The 21,499-nt window shown below is 43.7% G+C and overlaps 1 protein-coding gene across 1 annotated transcript in view; it reads right to left on the reverse strand.

Moving 5' to 3' along the window:
* LOC129199313 (urea transporter 2-like) overlaps positions 1-21,499 on the reverse strand; it is a 332,764-nt gene that overhangs the window by 12,356 nt on the left and 298,909 nt on the right. Inside the window, exons 6-14 of the mRNA XM_054809615.1 lie at positions 20,393-20,582; positions 19,785-19,913; positions 17,094-17,286; positions 16,093-16,240; positions 14,410-14,544; positions 13,525-13,574; positions 11,709-11,969; positions 11,124-11,213; positions 10,170-10,318 (exon numbers count right to left, since the gene is read on the reverse strand). Of these exons, the coding sequence (XP_054665590.1) occupies positions 10,170-10,318; positions 11,124-11,213; positions 11,709-11,969; positions 13,525-13,574; positions 14,410-14,544; positions 16,093-16,240; positions 17,094-17,286; positions 19,785-19,913; positions 20,393-20,582 (1,345 nt within the window). The remainder of the gene's footprint in view (positions 1-10,169; positions 10,319-11,123; positions 11,214-11,708; positions 11,970-13,524; positions 13,575-14,409; positions 14,545-16,092; positions 16,241-17,093; positions 17,287-19,784; positions 19,914-20,392; positions 20,583-21,499) is intronic.

Consider the following 21,499-nt stretch of genomic DNA (forward strand, 5'->3'; position numbering starts at 1 on the left):
CAGCACACCCTGCATAATGTTACCAGGGGTTTAGTAAAGCTGGACAAGTATAGTGTTGTCTTATGTATAGGAACACACGCATGCACGAGCACACTCCCCAAAACAGATGATAATGCACTTGACCCTCAGTGAAAAACAAGTTCAGGTTTTCCCATGGAAGATACATTTTAAAGCATTAGTTCAAAATCAAGCTTATCCCTCAGATTCAAATATTCATTAAGCCCATTCGCAATTCAATTTTCAGAGGTGTGTCTCTTGGGGAGAGAGAAATCCAGAGATACTATCACATTAACTGTATATTATTACTATCTAGACATTTTTCATTTTGCAGAATAGAAAGGCAGTAAAAGGAGATGTTAAAGAGTTCCTGTTGGTTTTTGTCGGGGTTTTTTCCCCCTTTTTTTCCCTCAAAGGTTCAGCCAACTGGGCTAAGCAGTACTAATAAATGCTCACCCTGCTAGAAAATTCTCAATAATTGAAATTTTTGTGACATTCCCTAACCTCTGTGTTCCTCTTGAGCCTTTGCTGCTCTCACTCAGAAGGACTGTTCGAATGCTGTTTGTTAGGTGTTTTGGCGGAGAAGAAGGATCCAGGTAAGTCAGTAAGTCAGTAACAGGGTGCACGTTTACTGCTGTGCATGAAAAGGAGTGAAGAAAGTACTCTTACCTCTCTGATGAGTTCAGGGGTAGCTGTTGCTTTGCTGGCTGGGACAGAAGGAAAGCAGGGCTAAGAGAGTGGGAAAAAGAAAATGTCCCACCAGCTTATATAGGCTAGCATGGCTCCTGTCCTGATATTACTAATTAGTTTGTTTCTCCTCCCACTTGGTGAGCTACAAGCAAATGTTAAGAAAGAAGGCTCCCACTTAAATTCTCCACCTTTCCTCTTGCTCTGTCCTTGGTCTCTTGCCAACAGCCTCTCCAAATGTCCTCTTCCCTGCTGCTTTTTTTTTGTTTTGTTTTTTAACTAACTCTTCTTTAACTCTGTCCTTTCTCCTCCTCCACCATTTAAAAAGTGTCAAGGCTTCAAAGCAGACTCTTAATATACCTGAGCTCGACCTCTCCAGCATTATCCTCCTTATCCAACACAGCTTAGCATCCTTTCCTCTCGAAACACTAAGCTGGGAGTGTGCATAGCAGAGTGTTCCATTCAGCAATCTGTTGAGTTTTCCTTTTTCTGGGTAATTTTTGGAGGCACTATTCTGTTAACACACTGGAGTGAAGGACCTGGTGACTTTCCTTTTCATCAGTTATTTGAGAAATTCAAGGGGTATTTTTCCTTCTTCTTTTTTTACCTAGCCTCCCTGACTTGCTGGAGGAATCTGGAGTATCAGAAGTGTGGCATATTTGAGAGGTTTATAAGGCTGTGAAATTGCTGTGAAAAGCAGGAGGGGGAAGTTTTCAGAGGGTGAATTATAGGAGAAAGGGCAGAGAAAAAGCTAACGAACTTAAGGAAACTTTTAGGGTAATGTTACACATGGTTTAATTCACTTTAGGACCTTTTTAGAGTGATGGTTTAGAGAAGCAACCCTGCAACCTCACCCGAGTGCTGGAGTGAATGGTTTGTTGTTGAACCAGACCCCATGTAGCCTTATGGCTTTGCATCCTCCAGCCCTGTGGAAACAGGCTCAGCATCTAGGTGAACTCGAGTGATGTTATTCTCACTGTGTTCATTCCCAGGGTGCCTCTCTTTTGCTGGAGATGTTTTTAACAGGAGACTGGATTTCCCCCTCCCACCCCCAAGAGCAGGGTATCTGATAGCAGTTGTCAGCTTAGCATTGCTGCATGAGCAAGGCTTCCTTGAATCGAACAGGTACCAGCCGTTGTGAGTGAGCCATACACTGCTGTCCACTGACTTTGCACCCAGTAGTACACATTACATGAAATATTGCAGGGGAAGCTGCCTAATTCCAGCGCAGTAAATTTTTTTACCTTTACTGTTGATTTCTTCTTGGGCTCCCTTTGCTTTGTCACTGGTAAAATGAATGCTTGCATCTCAAACGAAGAGAAATGCATTGGGTAATTTGGATGGGAAATTCTCATAGGGAATCTAATCAGATTAGATTAGGGTTTAGGCTTCACATCTCTCATGTTTCAGAGATGCTTAGGCCTGGCCTCAAGTCATTTAAAACAGCGTCTTTTCCGCTCTCTGTGAAAGGGATGCAGTGCAAGGGGCAGGAAGGATTCACTGTCGGGCTGTGCTGCTTCCATCTGTGGAGTGGTGGGATGGATCTTTCCTCTAGGGAACCCGATTCAGGACCACCCTATCCAATTCTGGTGCTTTAAAGAGGTTGTTGACCAGTTGGAGAGGATTCACAAAAAAGCCACCGGATTGCAAGTCTGTGATGGATGTCTTGGAGCGATGCTTTGTTTAGATTATCAAAGAGCTGGTTAATAAGTAACAGGCTCACAGTCTGCTGATGCCTACGTGGGAATGAGGTCCCTGGCAGCAACCTGCTCTGTGAACTGGAGTGATGTTCTCCACTGCCATGTGACAGGTTCACTGGATCATAGGTGCAGCCAGCTATGGGAAACTCGTCAGTTCTGCCAGGAAAGACTCTTACCAGTGCATAGTAAAAGGGACGGAAATAAAGGATCACCTCCCTCAACCTGCTGGCAATGTTCCTCCTAATGCAGCCCAGGAGGCTGTTGGCTTTCTTCACTGCAAATGCACATTGCTGGATCGTGGTCAACTTTGTGTCCACCAGAACCCCCAGGGCCTTTTCTGCCAAACTACTTTCCAGCTCAGTGGCCCCCAGCATTTACTGGTGCATGGAATTGTTCCTCCCAAGTGTAGGACTTTGCATTTCTCCTTGTTGAACTTCATGAGGTTCTTGTCAGCCCACTTTTCCAGCCTATTGAGCACTCTATGGATGGCAGCATGACCGTCTGGCATATCAACCACTCCTCCCAGTTTTGTATCTTCCCCAAATTTGATGAGGGTGCACTCTACCTCATCACCTAGGTCATTAATTAAGATGTTAAACAGTTTTGGTCCCAGTATATATTACCCCTGAGTTATACCACTGGTGACTGACCTCTAACTGGACTTTGTGCCACTGATTGCAACCCTCTGGGCCCTTCCATTCAGCTGGTTTTCAATCCACCTCACTGTCCACCTATCTAGCCCATACCTCATTAACTTGTCTATGAGGATGTTATGGAAGACAGTGTCAGAACCAAATGATGCTCCAAAACTTCTCCAGTGACTTAGAACTGTAGGGTAAGGGACCTCTGTCACTTGGTCTAGCCTCCTGCTGTAAGGCTGACTATGACTGAATCCACCATTTCACTTCCAGAATTTTTCCCAGCCTGTGGTTCCCCTGGAGAGGTGTGGAGAGGCATCAATGGAAATGGTGGTATGGCAGGAGGGGGAGATTACCACATGGTATATCGAGGGAGAATGATGCTCAGACCATGTGCTGAGGAGGCAGCTCCTCTGGCCAGGTAAGGACTGAGCTGTCCCAAAGGGAGGGTGCCTGGAGGAGCAACATCTGCAAGTCTGTGCCCCTTGGCATCTGTGGCCACATTGCTTTTCATCATCTTGTTTTTATGAGCAAACGGAGTAGAAAAATCCGTTTCAGCACAGAGCACCCAGGGGTCTGTCACAATTTTGCACTTGTTTGCTGAGGGAAGCAGTTTTGGGAAGCTTCTATCCCTTCATTTTGGCCCGTAAAAATTCTCTAGAGAAAGCTGCTATTTGTCATTCCTCTGTGTGACAAGTGGATGGCATTTCCTCTAGCTAGTGGCTATGAGGATGGCTGTCCAGCTCTGGTGTCCAGCTCCCTCTCGTGGTACATGTCCGGAACAGGCAAATGTGCAGTTACAGAAATCAGAGCAGATATTCAGATGCCTATTTTCAGAGGGCGCATAAACAGCAGTTCCCTGGCCCTGGCACAGCCAAAACTCCCTGTGTTCTGAGCTTGTGTAAGGCTCCAGATACTGCTGCTGCTGTATGCTTCCAAAATAAATGGTTCCCCTAATGTACACGTGTCACCTTCCTTGCCCACCTGCTCTGGAGACCCACTCTCCTTTCCATCCAGCCTGACCTACTCCCAGGACTCATCTTCTCAGTTCATGCAGCTGAATGCAAAACTGCTGTCTGGAAACCCACTGGGATAGGAGTGGGGCAGGAATTTGTGAAGAGTGGGTTGTAAATGGTTTATGGCTAGAGTAGGGTGTAAAAAAAGCTCTATGCTGTCATGGAAATTAGGTGCCAAGTTTAGACAGAGGTTCAGACTCTCTTTTTGTAGGCTGATGCTCTGAGTACCGAAGTGTTGGGCAGCAAAAACCTCATTTCTTTCAGCTGCAGATTTTTAAAGATATTTGTTTAAAATGTTGCTGCTAGAGGGAATGAAGAAATGCTTGGAAGTGAGCTAGTTGGCCAAGGCAACGTATGCCAAGGACTGTGCTGGTGGTTCACCATGATGATGACTTGCCACCTGGCACCATTCCATTCATAGGTGTAGAGGTGGTCATGGTGTCCAGCGCAGGAAATGTCTCTGAGGCCCCAAGAAAGGCCAGGTAGTCATATTGCTCATGAAAAGCAATGAAATACAGGTCAAAGAAAAGCTAAGTGCATTCATCTGGCTAGGTCCCCTTGTTTGAATTTGTGTTCCCTGCCCTTTTTCCAGGCTGCACTGTCACTTTTCTTATCAACAGTAGTCATGTCTCTTGGCTGGCCTGAATGTCTGTGGAAATGAGATTGAGTTGCAAGCACCTATGGGACCTCCACTGGAAATTGTTCTTTTCACCATTGTGATCCTAGCTCCAATTACTTACTGTGGCCAACTGGCTCCCAAGATAATGTACACTTTGGCTGGAAGACACTGGCTTCATATGGTTGTCTTCAGCCTCAGACATCTTCAGATCCTCTCCTCTCTTCCTGTTGTGTGCATCTGTTCTGGAGGAGGGGGTATCAGTTCTGCCCGGCTTTTAGTGTGATCCTGTTTGTTGGTGGTGAGCAAAGCTCCCAACTTCAAGCCATGAGTCTGAACATCAAGTCTGTTTGTCTTTCTCGTCTTCTGCAGCATTGTAGACTGGATCAGCTATATTAAAACATCCTGAAATACTAGAGCATTTTGCAAGCCTGAGGTTAACTGCATCACTGTATTTCAGGTCCAGAGAGGAAACTGCAACTCAAAAAATTTTAATTTGCTCTTTAAACCCCTCTTCTGTTCTCCTGGCTCCACGGCAAAGCTCAAAGCTCATTTTCTGTACCTACCTCAAGATAGCAGGATCCCCATAAGAACGACAAAGCTGGCCAAACTTGCCTCATTTTTATCACCAAGGCAAGGTGTTTTTCTGCTGCTTCATGCATGTCTGCAATTTCAGAGTCAGCTCACTTAACTTCCCTGCATCTGATCTCAGCTTAGTAGAGTTTCACAGCCTTTTTTCTTCCTTTGCCCTGGTGGTGGGGGCATGAGTCTTACCCAGGGCATGCCTGCTTTCAAGGAAATTATCCGTTCTCACAAACCTATATGTTGTAGGAGACGAATGTATTTGGCCTTAGCAAAGAGGAGAATTCTATAGTTCCAACAACAAACTCTTTCAGCATATAAATCCCAGTGATTACTATTTTCTTGCCAAGTAGCTCTTAATAGAAGTGGAAGGTGCTGTACATAGCATGGGTTGCAGCTCTGATCAACAAGAGAAAAAGGACTGGTAGCATCCAGAAATGAACCAGCAGGCAGTAGGAACAACTGAAAATTAACAATCAGTGCAGTAAATAGAGGTAGCATTACACTAGCTGTAGATGCTTATGGGATTTTGTAAGCAGTATTACAGAGCAGTATTTTTATGCACATACACAAGCAGACATAAATCCATTTGCAGTAAAGATGCACATTTTGTAGTGGACAAAAGAAAAAAAAGAGTCTTATCTGTTAGACAACTCAATTTCTGGGAATGGAAAATGCCCTAAACAGCATTTAATTTACACAAGTGAAATAAACTCACTCAGCTACAGTAAGAAACCATTGCTGGCTGATAGTTTGTCATCATCTTTGCCCTTCTGGTTTTCTCCACAGCCAGGAAGTTGCTGCCTGGCTTCTGGCTGAGTGCTTTTGCAGAGTGGAGATTTGTGGATGACAGAGCAACAGAGCTGTCAGCACTTAGTTGAAACAAGGGAAGTGTGGAGAAGCAGGGTCAGGTACAAGCTGGGGTACCCTGGAGCGAAGGTAAAAAGACTGGATCATCCTAGTTGCACAGGTCAGGGAAGTGTCTTTCTCTTTGTCTTTGCCTTTTGCAGTTCAGTGCACAGCACAATTTGATTTGCAGGTGCTGAGATTTGCTAAGCACCCCTGTGCCTTTTGGGTGGGTGAGGCAGTTGGATGTTTTTGGAAGGGCTCCTGCATGTATTTGGTCCTTCAGCACTGCTGTGCTGAGTGAAGCTGCACATTTTGGGAGCATGGATTTAGGTTTACCTCAACTCTCTATGCAAAGGGCTGTCCCTGGAGAAGGATGTGAGGATGCAGTTCCATGACAGCTTAAGCTACTAAATGCACCAAGGTAACTGAGTGTGCTCAGGAGCTGCTGAGCTGTAGTCAGAGGTGCCTGAACTCATTCCCAGGGAAAACATGGTGTAAGAAACCTTTGCTTCCCACAGACCTATCTCTGGTCTTCTCATCCTGCCACTGGGATGTGTGAATTCCAGCTGTGGTAACAGCTGCAGGAGTTTGTAAAAGACCCCATGAGAACTGTAAAATCAACTGCAATCAAGGGTTTGTTTCCTGTTTGAACTCCTTCCATCTTCCAAATTAAAACACACTCTTTCAGTTGAAGTGGGAGTGAGGGGACAGTGTTTGGCAAACAGATCTCACCCTCAGAGTGGTGGTATTTCTGTAGCCCTGGCAAACGTGATCTACAAAAAAATGAGTCAGTCTGCAGTGCTGGGGAATGCATCTGTCATTGGAGACCAGAGATATCTGGCACGGACAAAGCACAGAGCAAATTTCCAGCAGCTGGAAATTTTAGGGGCTTATCTTATTTGGACATGTTGTAAACTTTTGGGTTTTTCAGCTTGTGGTGAGGCCCCATGTTGCTGGAGTTCCCCTCTGGAGCATAAAGCCCTTCCCAATATTTACTGGTGCCTGCCAGGTTGCTGGCTGGCTCCATGCACAGGCTGCCTAGGAGTTGGGAGGGGGACATTTGCCCTCCCTCTCTGACAACTTCACACCCCTGTTTGTACAGAGACACCAGTCTGCAGTTGCAGGTATGGGAAGAAGAGGTGTCAACATTGCAGAGGGGTTGAAAAAATGACAATACTTATTTTAAGCTCACAGCAGCATTGAATGGAGCAGGGACAGAAAAGTCCAGGCTCTGCTGCAGAGTAGATCTGGCAGTTTGAGAGTGGAAGCAAGCAAACAAACCTGCTTGGTAGCACATTTTAACCTATTGTGTTTTGCCTGGCTCTTGCTTTCCATACAGCGCTGCAGCCGTTCGAAAGCACAGTAGCAGGTTTTCCAACCCTACAGCTTTGGATGTCCTCCCTGGGATGAGAGGTGTCACCACCTCCTATGGTGACCACCCTCTGTACTGCTGTTTCTGTCTGCTCTGGACCCCAGTAGTATGTGAGGGGGTGGTTTGGTTTCAATAAAGGTCATCAGAAGAAGGAATTAGGTGGTAAACATTATGCACCAGCAACTAGGATGCTCCAGTGTGGATGGCAGCATGGCTCTGACCTCTGCTACAAATAAGGTCCGCTGAGAAGGCAAATCTCTCCCCTCCACATTCCTGAGTGCAGCTTTGCTAATTGTTCATGGAGAGCGATTAACAGGTAAGCCATTCTGGAGTCATAGAATCATAGAATCTCTAAGGCTGGAAAAGCCCTCTAAGATCATCGAGTCCAACCGTCAACCCAACACCACCATGTCTACTAAACGATGTCCCTAAGTGCCATGTCTACACGTTTTTTGAACACCTCCAGGGATGGGGACTCCACCACCTCTCTGGGCAGCCTGTTCCAATGCCTGACCACTCTTTCAGTGGAGAACTTTTTCCTAATATCCAATCTAAACCTCCCCTGATGCAACTTGAGACCATTTCCTCTTGTCCTTTCGCTAGTTACTTGGGAGAAGAGATCGACCCCCACCTGGCTGCAACCTCCTTTCAGGTAGTTGTAGAGAGCGATAAGGTCTCCCCTCAGCCTCCTCTTCTCCAGGCTAAACAACCCCAGTTCCCTCAGCTGGTCCTCAAAAGACTTGTGCTCCAGTCCCGTTACCAGCTTTGTTGCCCTTCTCTGGACACACTCCGGCAGGTCATCAATACCTGAGCCAGGACATCTGAAGCACTTGGTTCAGCTTTTTCCGTTAGAGGTTCTGTGACTGATCTTATCAACAGAAGCACCTATGTCTATGTGAGAAGAGCTGAGAACATCCTCTCAAAGCAAAGTTTGGTTTTTGGGTTTTTTTTCTCTGTGCACTGGAGAGGCCTCTTGCAATTCCTTCGTGTTTCTTAGTCTGATCGCATTTGCCAGTGCTGTTCAGATTTTGGAGGCAAATTTTCAGGAGGTTTTTTTTATATATGCAACTGCTAAGCCAGGCATTGATTTGTATGGGAATATTTATTTCATTTTCTGTGGAGGTGAGCTGGGTGGAGTGACTGCTCTATGTATAGAAGAGGATTTGGAATTTAGGCTTTTCTTTTATTTATGTTAGATCTCTGGGAACTGTTTAAAAATTATTAGTCCAATTGAAAACTGTACATTTTCTTTCTCTTAATGAAAATTTTCTATAGAACTCAGTCGGCAGCAGGCTATTGGGACTACCATTGTTAACTTCAGTTAGTGCTTTTTTTGTCTACTGCTCCTTTCTAGGAGACACTTGATTTGTCTTGGCTGTTTTCAAGAATTATTAGTACTGGCTATAGTTACTCAAATCTTTTGATTAGCTAGAGACTTAATAAAGCTGTTTATACCCTATTTTTTATGGATGGCTTCAACTCTAGAAATTGCTTTACTAATTGATTTCAGGATGGATTTGCTTGTGGCTGAGGAATTAATGTCTGCAGTGGCTCTTACATGACAAATTATTTCCAATAGCTATATTGTGCTTGGACTTCACTCTTATTTCTAAGAAAACAAATAATATGCTTGGCATAACTAACTACGGTTGAGTTTTTTCTTAAAAAAATATGGTTCTTGCATTGTTTTAGCTGACTCTATAATAGTATTTTTTTAACTCTGCATTGCTACTATTCAAATCTTTCTCTAATGCTGGATTGTGTATGAGCTAAATTAAACTGTGTGGAGCAGATGAAAGGGTCCTGCTAGCTTGTATGTGCTTTATATTTCATTGACTACTGTGGAGGGAAGGTGTTCAGGCAGCTGTGTATCACTTCGTGTGTTATTCTGCCCTTCTTTGTTTCTCTACAGCAGCAGTAACATTGGGATGCCCCTAACCTTGCAGTCTATAGCTGCCCGACAAGACTGCTTTTTTACTAGCATTGGTTTGCTAGCCTCGTGGCTCATGGGCAGCCTGGCAACCTCTTCTCCTATAGCTCTCTGCTTTCTTCCCTGCCTGCTGACAACTTTTCTGACGGTGTCTTTACTTTTTCTGTCGTCACCATGCAGGAATAGGCAGCTGCACATGCAGCCTACGAATATCCTTTAACACCGGCTGAGATTGCAGATCCATTTGCAGCAGTCCTCTGTGATAGCTTTAAGGCTTAAGCGCCTTTGTGCAATGCTTTTTGCAAACAATCTGTTTCTCCTAAATTAGCAGTTCTCATCTCTTGCTCTGTTTGTCCTGGGCCAACAAAAGTCTCAAGGCTAACATGTCAGGCAGACTACTGGGATTCTTGGTCTTTTATAAATCTCCAAGAAGACTTGTGGCATGTGGGAATGCCAGCTTGCTCCCTGGTTGCTTTCCTGGAGAGCATTAGTTAGGTCAGGTTCAGAGGTTAGCCTGAGGTCTAAAATGGAACAGAGCTGTAACTCAGATGTTCAAGTCTGAGGGATGGAACAGGTTTTAATGGCTAAAAAGCTCTCTGGATTCCTAAATTTTCAATGACAGGGTTATCTTGGCTACTGAAATTTGGGGTTATCCACATGTGCGAGGCTGTCCTGTCAGATGGAATCTCCAATCTGTTGTCATCCAGAGAGGGGAGGAAGTAGGACCTAGATTTTACCAGAGTCCCTGGCATGGCCTAACCTTTAGAAAGGTCTGAACATACTTATATGGCACCAAATTTTTGTCTCCCAGGCTGACTTCAACCTTGAATGCTGCTTCTAGGGAACGTTTAGAGAGGCTGGCAGTTGCTGGTGCTGCTGGTATTTCGCTTATAAAGGCACAAACAGTCCCGTAAGCAGCACCTAGGCTCACCTTTTTAAAAAAAGAGTCCAAGTGCTGGGTTAGAACTGGGCTCCTATCTCCTCAAAGACCCTTAAATGAATCTGCAAAACAGCCTGACATCAAGAGGTAGAAAGGACAACATCTAATCTGAACGTTTGTGGTTGCACAGCCTCTTTGCATTTTAAATCTTGCAGTCCTTTGGGTCTATGATTTTAAACTGATCATGTGAAATGGCTTTAGAATGAGGAAGTCTTTCTGTCAGGCTGGTTTTCCAGAGGTTTTGGAAACGGTTCCCGGGAAAAGTGCTCTCTAGGACAATTGGCCCTTCCGTGTTGTTCGTACTTGGTGGAGGCATAAAGTGGCAGTGTCCTCCTTTCACCTTATGCCTGTTAGAAACCAGTCCCCAGGGAGGACATCAGCAAGAAGGTCCTCAGCTTCCCATGACTACTCTGATGATGCCTCATAAGGTTTCTCCGGGACAGGCAAGACACAGAAGATGCATGTGAAGATCCCAGCCTGACACACAACAAACACCAAGGGGAGCCTGTGACTTGTTCATTGCTCATGGTTTAATGCAAAGCAACTGCTCCCCTAGGAAAGGGAGAGAAAGAACTGCAGTAACTGACACCAGAAGTAAATGTTTGTCTCGTTCTCTACATGAAGTTCTCCTGTTTCCCACTGGATGTGTGTATGGATTCAGATCTGCTATCCTGCATTCAGCAGGAGACAGAGATCTTCTATTTGTAAGACAGAAAATTATGCAAAGAAAAGAAAAATGTTTGATCATTGCTAGCTAGTCATTTTTCTAGTCTGATTAAAGCATATACTTTCATACCTTCATTGTCTTGGCACTTAACAAGGAGTCAGAAGATGGCACCAAAAATAGTGTGCACTCTGTAAGAATATTTACCTGTGTATGTTGTAGCTGTTAAGAGGGATTAAGAGGGTTAGACATTGATGGGACACAAGAAAGGAAGAGATCAGTCTGTTTATTCCACTTTCAAATATACATGTTCTTAATTTGAAGTGCAGTTCTTGACATAGTTCTTACATTATTTATTATTATTAGATACCAATGCCTTCGCAGCATATTTATTTTGTTAAATTATATGTCTGAAATTAAACACAGCCTCTCGTCAGCTTTAATGTTCTTCTGCCTATTCTTATAATTATTATTGATAAGAGGTGACTTTCAAGTTAACAGCATGTGGAATGATAAGACAGCCATTATTCTGTTACCTGAGTACTTTTTGGAAAGCTTAACTCAAGGGCAAACCGTATTTCCTCCGGAGAGTGGGATGCCGAACCCCCAGCCTGCAGACTGCTGATGAAGGTGGTGGTTGTGGCTGCAGTGAGCTTGGCTAGCATCTGAAAAAACACCCCAAAACTGTACGCTTGTGGACATGTGAAATCAGTAAGCGCGGTGGTTTTTTGGGGTGCACAGGGGTGTGCCTCCTGTGCTTATTTTTGAGTCGCCGGAGGGTTTCTGCTCCTTTCTTTTCTGCTCTTCTCTCCTGCTCTCTGATGCTCTTCTCTTTGTTATCAGGTAGTAGATCCGGTTGGCTTCTGGGTAGGTGACTTTGCAGAGGGGGATTTTGTAGATGGCTGGGTTGTCTGAATTTATCAGCAAAAAGAGAAGTGCAGAGAAGCAAAAAGGCCAGGTGCAGAGTGGCAGCCCAAGCTGGGAGGAGGAAGGACAGACAGATAGGTGCATTTTGGTACCTCTTTTTGCATGTTCGCTCTGCTTACTTATGCCTGTTGCTAAATTCTTGCATTTGAGAAGCTGGGAGAGCCTGCGCTTTCCCTGAGGACTGTGTGACATACGACATGCCTTCCTGAAGCCCCCCATACAGGATTTCCCCATTTGGATGCAGAGGAGGATGCCCCAGATGCAGGTGGCTACAAGGCAGGGCTACATGTGAGCTAGGTTCCTGCTGGTCACTGGAGATCTGGGAAGCTCCTCTGCTACCAAATGCCAATTCGGCTGCTCACACAGAGGTATCTATCTAGTTTATCTGAAATGTATGGGGCTATATAAGGCATCCCACATTAGAAATCTCAGCCCTTTCAGAGGTTCAGCTGTTGATCAGAATGGCACTTGGCACCAATATTGAAACAACTGAGTCAGGCTTCAGAGCTCCAATGACTGTAGTGAAAGCCAAGACACCCAGCTCACACATAGACTTTTAAATTCTCCAATAAATTAGCTGAAACTGCCCTCACTGTCCTGTAAAATGTCATATACTGAGAGTACTATTCACACATATCCAGTGTCCTCAATGCCCATGGGTTGTTGGCATTGCATCCAACCCTCAGTCCTGCTCTCTGATCCCACCTCTTGACCTGAATTGGGTTCTGCCAAAAACAAGATCACTAGGAGAAAAAGTAAGTATTCTTTTCTTTTCTGATACATCCTAAAAGCAGGTGTGCTTAAAAAAGCAGCCCCTCTGCAGGGACCTACACGGTACTGAGTGTATGCCAGACGAATGCGTTTAATGCATGAATCTGCTAGTTCTAATTTTTTTTTTTAAGTTACTAAATCAAATTTATTAAAATATGGTTTTGCTTTAATCTCTCAGATCTTAAAGTAGAAACAAAGCTTAGCATTTCTGGCTTCACCTCTTTCTTGATCTGTCAAGATACAACAATTTTGTATTTAAGAGAACAAACTCCTTCCCTTTTTAGTTCTCATATCCAGATCAAACTTAAATAATATCTGTGGGAAGGGTGGGAGAAAGACCTCAGAAGCAGTAAGGAAAAATTTAGACCATTAATAATTGTTCAGAAATATTGCCTGTAACTAAGTGTTGCATCTCAAACCATATGCTGTTGCTGGAATTCACATATCCATGCACAATCCCACTGTGGATAACATGCTCCAAAGGTCTTTGAAATCTTCTTATCAGCTGCAGAGTCTGCAAGTGCACAATTTACCTGACAGAGAATCGGTACAAGACCTGCCATTGGCTGCAGCATGCTCATTTCAATGCTGTCAAATTTTGACATGGAGAATTTTGAGGCATTTCCGTAACACTATATCATAACAAATCAAAATACAGTTAGAATCATAGAACCATAGAATGGTTTGGGTTGGAAGGGACCTCAAAGATCACCTAGTTCCAACCCCCTGCCATGGGCAGGGACACCCTCCACTAGCCCAGGTTGCCCAAAGCCCCATCCAACCTGGCCTTGAACACTTCCAAACAAAAACTTCAACCTCCCTCCCTCCAACTTACCACAGATAGGGCATTAGCAAGAGCTGCTCCAGAGTAGGCACAAAATAATGCTGAGAAAAGAAGACCAAAGACAGCTCAAGATGAGGAAAATATTGTTCATCTCTCAAGAAAAAAATATCAGAAACAGTGATCTTGTCCAAATGCACAGTAAAATATCTTCCCAGCTACCTGATGTGAGGATTAATGTTAGAATTCAATGGCTAGTTTAAATGGACTACATTTGGTCCTATCTGCACTGCAGGGATGGATGATGAATGAAGAACATGATTTTATCAAGAGCACGTGATGGTGGGATTTCTTTTATCTTTAATTTCTTTTTAATTGGCAGAATGTGACCTGTATGCAGTGGGGGTTTGCAGAAATTCTCCACCAGTGTGGGACTGCAGAAATTCTCTCTCCTGTGGCTTCAAAGCACAAGTAGTTGGCAGTAGGTTGCCATGCCCCAGGATGTCAGAGGTGTCAAAACAGGAGCTAAGGTCAGGCACCCAAGGAAAAAGTCAAGGAAGGGAAAGCTACTGAGAAATCCAGAAACTGTGCTCAGGACGGAAAATGACTGAAATGCAAATGATTGGAGGCCGGGTGAATCTTCACAAGAATTTCTTAAATGGGAAGTTTCTTTTCTTAAACTCTTCCCATGGCATCTGGTTATGGTTGCTGTTGTAGATGGGGTCTTTGGGTAGATGGATTTTAAACTGACCTTGTGCATCAGCTGTCGTCTTATGACACACTTCCTCTAATGATACATATAGTTATCAAAAGGCTGCTTCCATGAATCTATTGAGTTGCTAATTTGTTAAAGAGTGGTAGTTAATTCTAAACCTGTACTACTCATAGACTGTCTGGCAGCATAAATTTTTGTCTTCCCTTTGCGTAAAAGATACATACCGCAGGCAAGAGACAGCAAATGAGTCTGCCAGGTCAGGGCATAGAACATGCCCCCAATTGCAATGCATGCGAGTGCACAGTTGTAATTGTGTAATCCAAGGTAGATGCTATCAAATGGTGATGCAATGCTCAGTGCTGCAAGACAAAAGGCAAGACTCTGAGACCAGGTATGAGAGGTATCTGCAGGAGGTCCTGTCACTTGCAGGGAATCTGTTGTCTCTTCCCTATGACATCTAGACAAATTTAACCGTGTTCACACTTGCATAACATGCACATGCAGATAAAGGATGTAATCGAATGAAGCTCATTATTTTGGAGTTCTGATAATGTCCCTAGGGTTGGAATTTGTCCCAGTCTCAAAGGTTTCTTTCGGGCAAAAGTTTCTATATATGCCCTGAGTATGTTGTAGCTGGTCCCCCAGATGACCAGATGGAGGATCCAGCCAGAGTGTAGGAGGACCTTCTCACCTGGGTGTCCTTCTTGCAGAAACCTGTGCTCACATGTATGGTTTAAACCTCATACGTACTCTGATCTTGAATATCAGAGGCACAGCTGAGTGTCTTTTGTGGGAGTAAGCGGGGTTTTCCATCTCTTCCTAGTGACCTTTGCTAGATGTGGTCTAGATACTAAATGTGGTCACTCTATCATTGCTGTGAAAATTCTCCACTGGGCTGGGAGCTGAGGGTCTGCTCCAAACCTGACCTCGTACATATTTCTGCAGGATTTCTCAGAGGCTTCAGGGGTACCAGTAAAAAGAAGAGCACAATATATAGTGCACATGCCACCTTCATGTCACTCTTAAGATTAATACATTTCCTGCTATAATGTCCTCATTTGTCTTCTGTTTCATCACCATGCTTATCCCCAGATAATTTCCCCCAACTTTTTTCTTCTAGATTAAATCAAACCTGTACAAAACTTGCCAAATGCTCTTAACCATACAAATTGTGGATAGTTTTGTTTAAAACCACAAATATAAGGCAGCTCACATTTTTTACAAAGTGCTTCAAAACACAGAAAACTCATTGTTGGATGACTGTGCCTTTTCCAAGGTTGTTGTCTCAGACTACACTTATTCCATCATATTTTTTTGTTACAATTGGTCACATAAGTGGCATTGATCTTGTCTATCTTCAAGGGTCAGAAGATTGTTCCTCTGCTTAGTCGAGGGACAGGCTGTTTTTAGTGGCATTCATTTAGCTATTTTTACAAATCTGGATAGAATTTTACATCAGGGTAGAATGAACTGCATCCCAGAAAAGTCTGTTTCTTTTTATTGACTGATTATCTCTGAGGTAGACATCTGCATGCGGTGGTAATTTAAAACACTTGTGGTGGCAAGAGATCAGTTCTGAAACTGTTCCTCTAGGTTTCTTTATCATCATCTCCATGGGATTCATCACATCCAATGGCAGGAGGGTTAAGCTAGGTGGAACAAACCACCTGCCTGAGTTACAAATTTAATAACAAATTCAAAGCTTAAAGAAAATCTGCTTCTGGACTTGCCTTCACCATGTTGTGTGACCTTCAGTAAGACCTTCCAAATTTAGAGACAGTTTAAAAAATGGGAGTGTTGTTCCAAGTACAGCCAAGCCCATGTAACTCTAAAGTCTGGGCAGAGTCATTTAATGGCTAGTGTCAAGATATCCTAGTTAAAAAATTACTTTGCTAAATATTTCTTACCTGCAAACATCCCCACTGTTGATCCAATTGCAGCATGTAAACAAATAAGTGGGGAGGAGATACATAAAGCAACAAGGAAGATGCCTCCAGTCCAGGGGTTTTCACAACCATACACTTGACCAACACCGACTGGGATGGACTGCAAGAGCTGCAGCAGCCAGTAAAAAAGGACATGTTATTGTATTTCTGTACTCAAAAGGACACGACAGTTACTTTGTCCAAGCTATTGATTAGAAAGGAAGGAAGCAACCCTGGTTCTGTGTGGGGCTGGTGGGTAAATGTGGACACTCATGCCCTTCAAACCAGAGTTAGTTCACTGTTTGGTTTGAACTTCATCAGTCCAAGATGGACTTTTATTTCTTTTGAGACGGTAATAAGGTGGATGGGTGGGTGTTTGTTTTTTTTTTTTCTTGTGACTTTAGTGAGGGTGAAAAACAGTAACCTTCCTAGGCAATAATAGTATGGTGGGCCTGGTTGATGTGAGTTTATTATATATTATATGAAGCGTATCAGCTACCCTTATGCTGCTTCGGGAAGATGATCCTCCAGAGCTAGAGCTAGACCTGAGGGCAATGGGTATAAATGGGTTTCTGTCCCTTGGGTACCCTGATGTTTCTTCTATCTTTTCATATTGTCATACCGTATTGCTGATGTTCTTTTAACCACATCTGGACAGTAGGAGTGCATATCCAGATGTGCTTCTGTATTGACAGCACTGAAGACTTGTTTTGGGGCAGTCCAACTTTAGATAAAGTGAGAGGTTCAGCAGCTCTTTTCCCTCAGGCTCAATCAGCCTTTCTGCTGGATCAGCCAGGACTTTCCCTGGGGCTTTTACAGCACTGTCCTCTACAGACTGAACTGAGCCGTGTATTTCTGTGAAATGCTACTGGCTGTACATATCATATAGCTGCTCTGCCCCTGTGAAATTGTTATTCCAAGCCAAATGCCTTCACGCTCACCTTTTTAATGAAATAGCATAAACTTGTTGGAGTGAAGCTTACCAGTGGCACATCGATTGCAGACCAGGTGATATTGGGCACTGATGTTGCAGGCTTGATGAGGGTTGTAGGGAAGAAGGGGTTGTAGTGTCCTGTGGCTGCCAAGTAAAAAGTCACCGCAATATTGAAGGGCAGAGTGAAAACAGGAAGGTCCCATTTACTGAGGATGGATCCCAAAGCACTGGACAGGATTGGGCTGAGAACAAAAGGAGAAAAGAAACAAGTATAACTTGTTCATAACAATTATAGTCATGAAATAGCCTACCACTTTGGTCCTAAGCTCTGGTAAATGAAAGCCAATGCCATTCCTTTTAGAAACATCAGATAGCGAGTACCTTTAATACATTAGTCTGCATCAAATAGTTGCAGAATGCTGTTCATCTTTTTGCAATAACTATCACATCCTTTCACGAATGATATAAACTCCACACCCTTCTCAGAGGACAGTTGGCTAATGTGCAAGCACTCTGTTAGCCATGCTGAGCTCAGGTGGTCAAGGAAGAAATACATCCAGTACAGCACTTAGGCACAGATGCAGAAAGGTAATCTGGCTTCTTATTCAGTAGAAAAATCTAACAGGAAACAGAAGAGCAAATTTTTGGGAATGCCACATGAAGAACTGTGGAGAACTTGAGATGGTCTACAAAAGCTGCTGTCTTGAGGAGGCAAGAGAAAGTTGGAAATTACCTAATTTGCTGTTTTGTTTAGTTTTGTTTTAATAATTTGGTCTGGAAGAGAAATAAAGCAGAAGAGATGATCAAAGAGGATGGAAAATCTTCCATTAAGAAAGATGTAGAATATTTACTGTGTTAGACACTATTTTGGGGAATGAGGAGTCCTTAGGATATACGGGCCCTGACAGAGTGCAAGACAAAGTCACCACCGTAACAGCTGTGAAAGGTGGTGTGCCAGGAATGACCCAGACCTTGACTGATGTTCCTGCTTATGTCAATGAGAGTGATGCTTCTGTGTGCTGCCCAGGTACCACCCAAAATCATACGGCATTTTCTGAAAACCGAGCTTCTTTCTTAAGAAACATGACTGAGTATATTTAGCATGTAAAATATTTGGGGTGACCCTCAAAGTATTTAGAGACCAAACACTAAAAAGCATGCAAGCCTTGAAATACCATGACTTTTCCCAAAGTTCTTGGCTGTAGAACATGGGATATAAACTTTACCAGGAAACCAGAATATAAATTTCACAAGATCTGCTTTCTGCAGGAGATTTCCAGACTGCCTTAGTTCCACTTGACGTGGATGTCCTGCATGAATGCCTTTGTGGTAGCATAATGGCAAGATAATATCTGGTTTTTTATAGGTCCCAGAAAGCTTGTGGAAGAGAGCGAAAAGCCAGGTCCTGTCCTTGATGGCAATGGGCTGTGTTCTGGCGCTTCCAGCTGAGCTTTCCTAATATAAGTGAGCTGAGCAACCCTTATGGTCAGCCTCCAAGTAGCAGTGAACATCACACAGCTTACAAAAATTCATTTGAGAAACTTGAATTTTTCAAGATAACTGCATTTGAGTCTTAGAGGGTCATTAAGCTGGTTCTAATTAAAAAAAACCCCAAACACAACAAACCCACGCCCAAAATATTTGGCATTTCAAAAGCAACATCTTGTGCCCTGTTGTGTAGATACTATCACTGGGAAAAATGCTTTGTTCTCCCTGTATAATCTCAGATGAAACCTATCCTTTTATGACAGATTTGGTTCCCAGAGCAGTTTACAGATTTCCTTGCTTGTAGCTGTACGAAAAAAATCAGCACTTCAGTGAAAATGGTGTCCTAATTTCTGTGCTGAAATACAAAGCTTCTGCCAGTTACACATCTTGTCAGAAAAAAAAGGAAACAATTAAAGAAATGCTGACTTCTAAAGCTGAAATTCAAAGTATTGGTTGAATAAAATCATTGAAATGTCTAATTTTAAAATCTTTTGGCTCTAGTCTCGAGTCTTGTGAACTAAAAGAATGAAGAAAAGTTTGAACAAAAGGCCTCAAGGAATTCTGGCAGACAAGACAAACTAAACATTCTTGCAACATGTTCTGGGTTTTGGGAGATTGTTACAAAATGACCTTTGCTGAGAGTGACTAAAGAAATAAAATATGAAAAAAAAATCTGATTTTAAAAGCAGTGAAATGCAATAATGACTTGCATCTCATTGCTATCAGTGATTAAAAAGTGATTCTTGAATTAATTTCAGTTAAGGCTGTTAAATAGATTCTGCAGTGCTGTTAGGGTCGGTATTTAGAAATGGTAAGGACATTTTCTGGCAATCAGAGTTACTCGGAGGAATTAATTTTGCTCATGACTGGTTGCATGTCTGAGAGGGGAAGACTGAATTCAGGCTGCAAGAGAGCAGCAGGCTGGTTCAGTGCCTGGATGAGGAAGAACAGTTGCGGTGTTGGGCATGATGACATCCACCCTGAACGTGTCCTGCTGATGAGGGGCGCTTGCAGAGCGTTGAAATGGGGCTGCTTTGTCCATGTGCTATAATCATTGCACATATAAACACTGTCTGTGCAATTCACTCTGACCAACGTGCCTCACAAGCTCTGTGCATCAGTGAACACCCCTTTCCAGTGCCACCATGGCCAGAGCTGCTGGTATGGAGGGGGCTTCCAATGTGTTTAAGCTGTACATAGAGGGACTCCTCATTCTCTGAGAATTGTCCCTAGGATGAGAAGTGGCACTTACCAGGCCATCGATATAACTGCCACAGGAGGAAGAAGCCACCAGTAGTAATCCCCTTTGTCAGAGAAGACAGCCATGAGCAGTCCCACCAAGATGCCGTTATAGCCGTGCAGCCCAGCTGCAATGGCTGATCTGTGATAGAAAGAAATGTTTGCAAGGTAGCAAGCTGTGCTGAAGGTGACCTGTCACAGGGGCCCACTGAAATGCAATTTATAACTGTTCTGCTCCCAGTGAAGGGAGTGTAGGGGAAGGATGAAAAAGCAATGAGGTAACTGCCATATTGCACTGCATCAGCGTGTGGAAGGCAGGAGTTTGGAGACTATTGAATGATGATGATCCAGGGTGTTTCCCATGACCCAAAGGACCTACATGACTGTGGTGATGGCTACCGGAGAGAGATAACTGTCTGCTCTCACAAAGACACCCAATCGTGGGGACAGGCCAGCTCTTCCTTGACCACAGCTCTGTCTGCACCTGCTTCCAAACCATCTGTGAGGAAAGCTGGTCTGCTGGCTCTAACATACTCAAATGTGGGGTTATGACCCATCAGCAGGTTCCTGATACCATATGACCAATTTTTATTAAGTACCTGGACATGAAGTACCACCTACCTGTCCTGACTGAGGGCCAGCGCAGTTAATGTTGACACTGTCATTCCAGTACAGCCTGTGAGCATCCACCAGGGACTCTGGATGAAGATCCCCACTAAAATGATCAGTCCACTGAGAGGGTTGTTGACAAACATCACCTGAGAGGTTCCTCGCAAGATCCAGTCCACCAGCTGGACTGTTAGGGGCTTATCTGGAGGAGACCAAATAAAAAAGCTGGTGATAAGTCATCATTTCAGCAGGATCCCTCAAAGCACACTCATCTCTACAGTCGCTTTCTGGCCACAGAACAGAGGCGATGTACCAACAGGATTGTAAAACCAGCCTCTGATTTATTGCTGCCTGAGTATATTTTGCATCTGGCACTTGAAAAGCTAATAGGGATGGACTGGGCACTGTTCATGGGGGGATTCATAAAAAAAGTGGTTTATTTATGGTGGTCAAAGAATAGTCTTTCTTGCATGATAGATTGCTTAAGATTCTGCTATAAATTTAATGAGGAGATAGTCCCTTTTTGGTGTATAATTCAGATGCAGAGAGGGACTTAAGCAAAGACTGAAACTAGTCTGTATGTGGATAGGGAAATATGAAAAGGAAACATGTTTGCTGGTTTAGGGACCCAGAATATGGAGGTACGCTGTGTGTAGGAGATGGGGTCAAGCTGTCGAGGGTGTCTAAAGAAGTACTTTGGGGACTGAAGAACCTAAATTAAGAGAATACTTATTATAGTTTGGATTGTACTCAGGGGCAAGAGGCATTTCCAAAGGACAAAGAGCCATTGCTCTTTAGAGAAGACTCTTGAACCTGAACAGAGCAAATGGGCATCAAGCTTGTGTACCTCAGGTGAGTGCAGGGGGTTGTGTGATGTGTGGGGGGCTGAGGGCAGCCTGTCTGAGGGCATCTATGTACCATGCTCCTAATGATCTCCACGGGCAGAGAACGGTCTTGCAGCACTGCAATAACTTTTTGCTGCTGGCTTTTCTTCTACAAATTGACTTAAGGTCTTTTTCTGCCACGCTTCTGGGAAAAGTGTAACCATTTCTGTACTGCTGTGTGTTACCAAACACGATGTAAGGAGAATAAATGAGAAAGAGGGGCTGCTTACATGTG

The sequence above is a fragment of the Grus americana genome, chromosome Z, assembly GCF_028858705.1.
Source record: "Grus americana isolate bGruAme1 chromosome Z, bGruAme1.mat, whole genome shotgun sequence".
Classification (NCBI taxonomy): Eukaryota; Metazoa; Chordata; class Aves; order Gruiformes; family Gruidae; genus Grus; species Grus americana.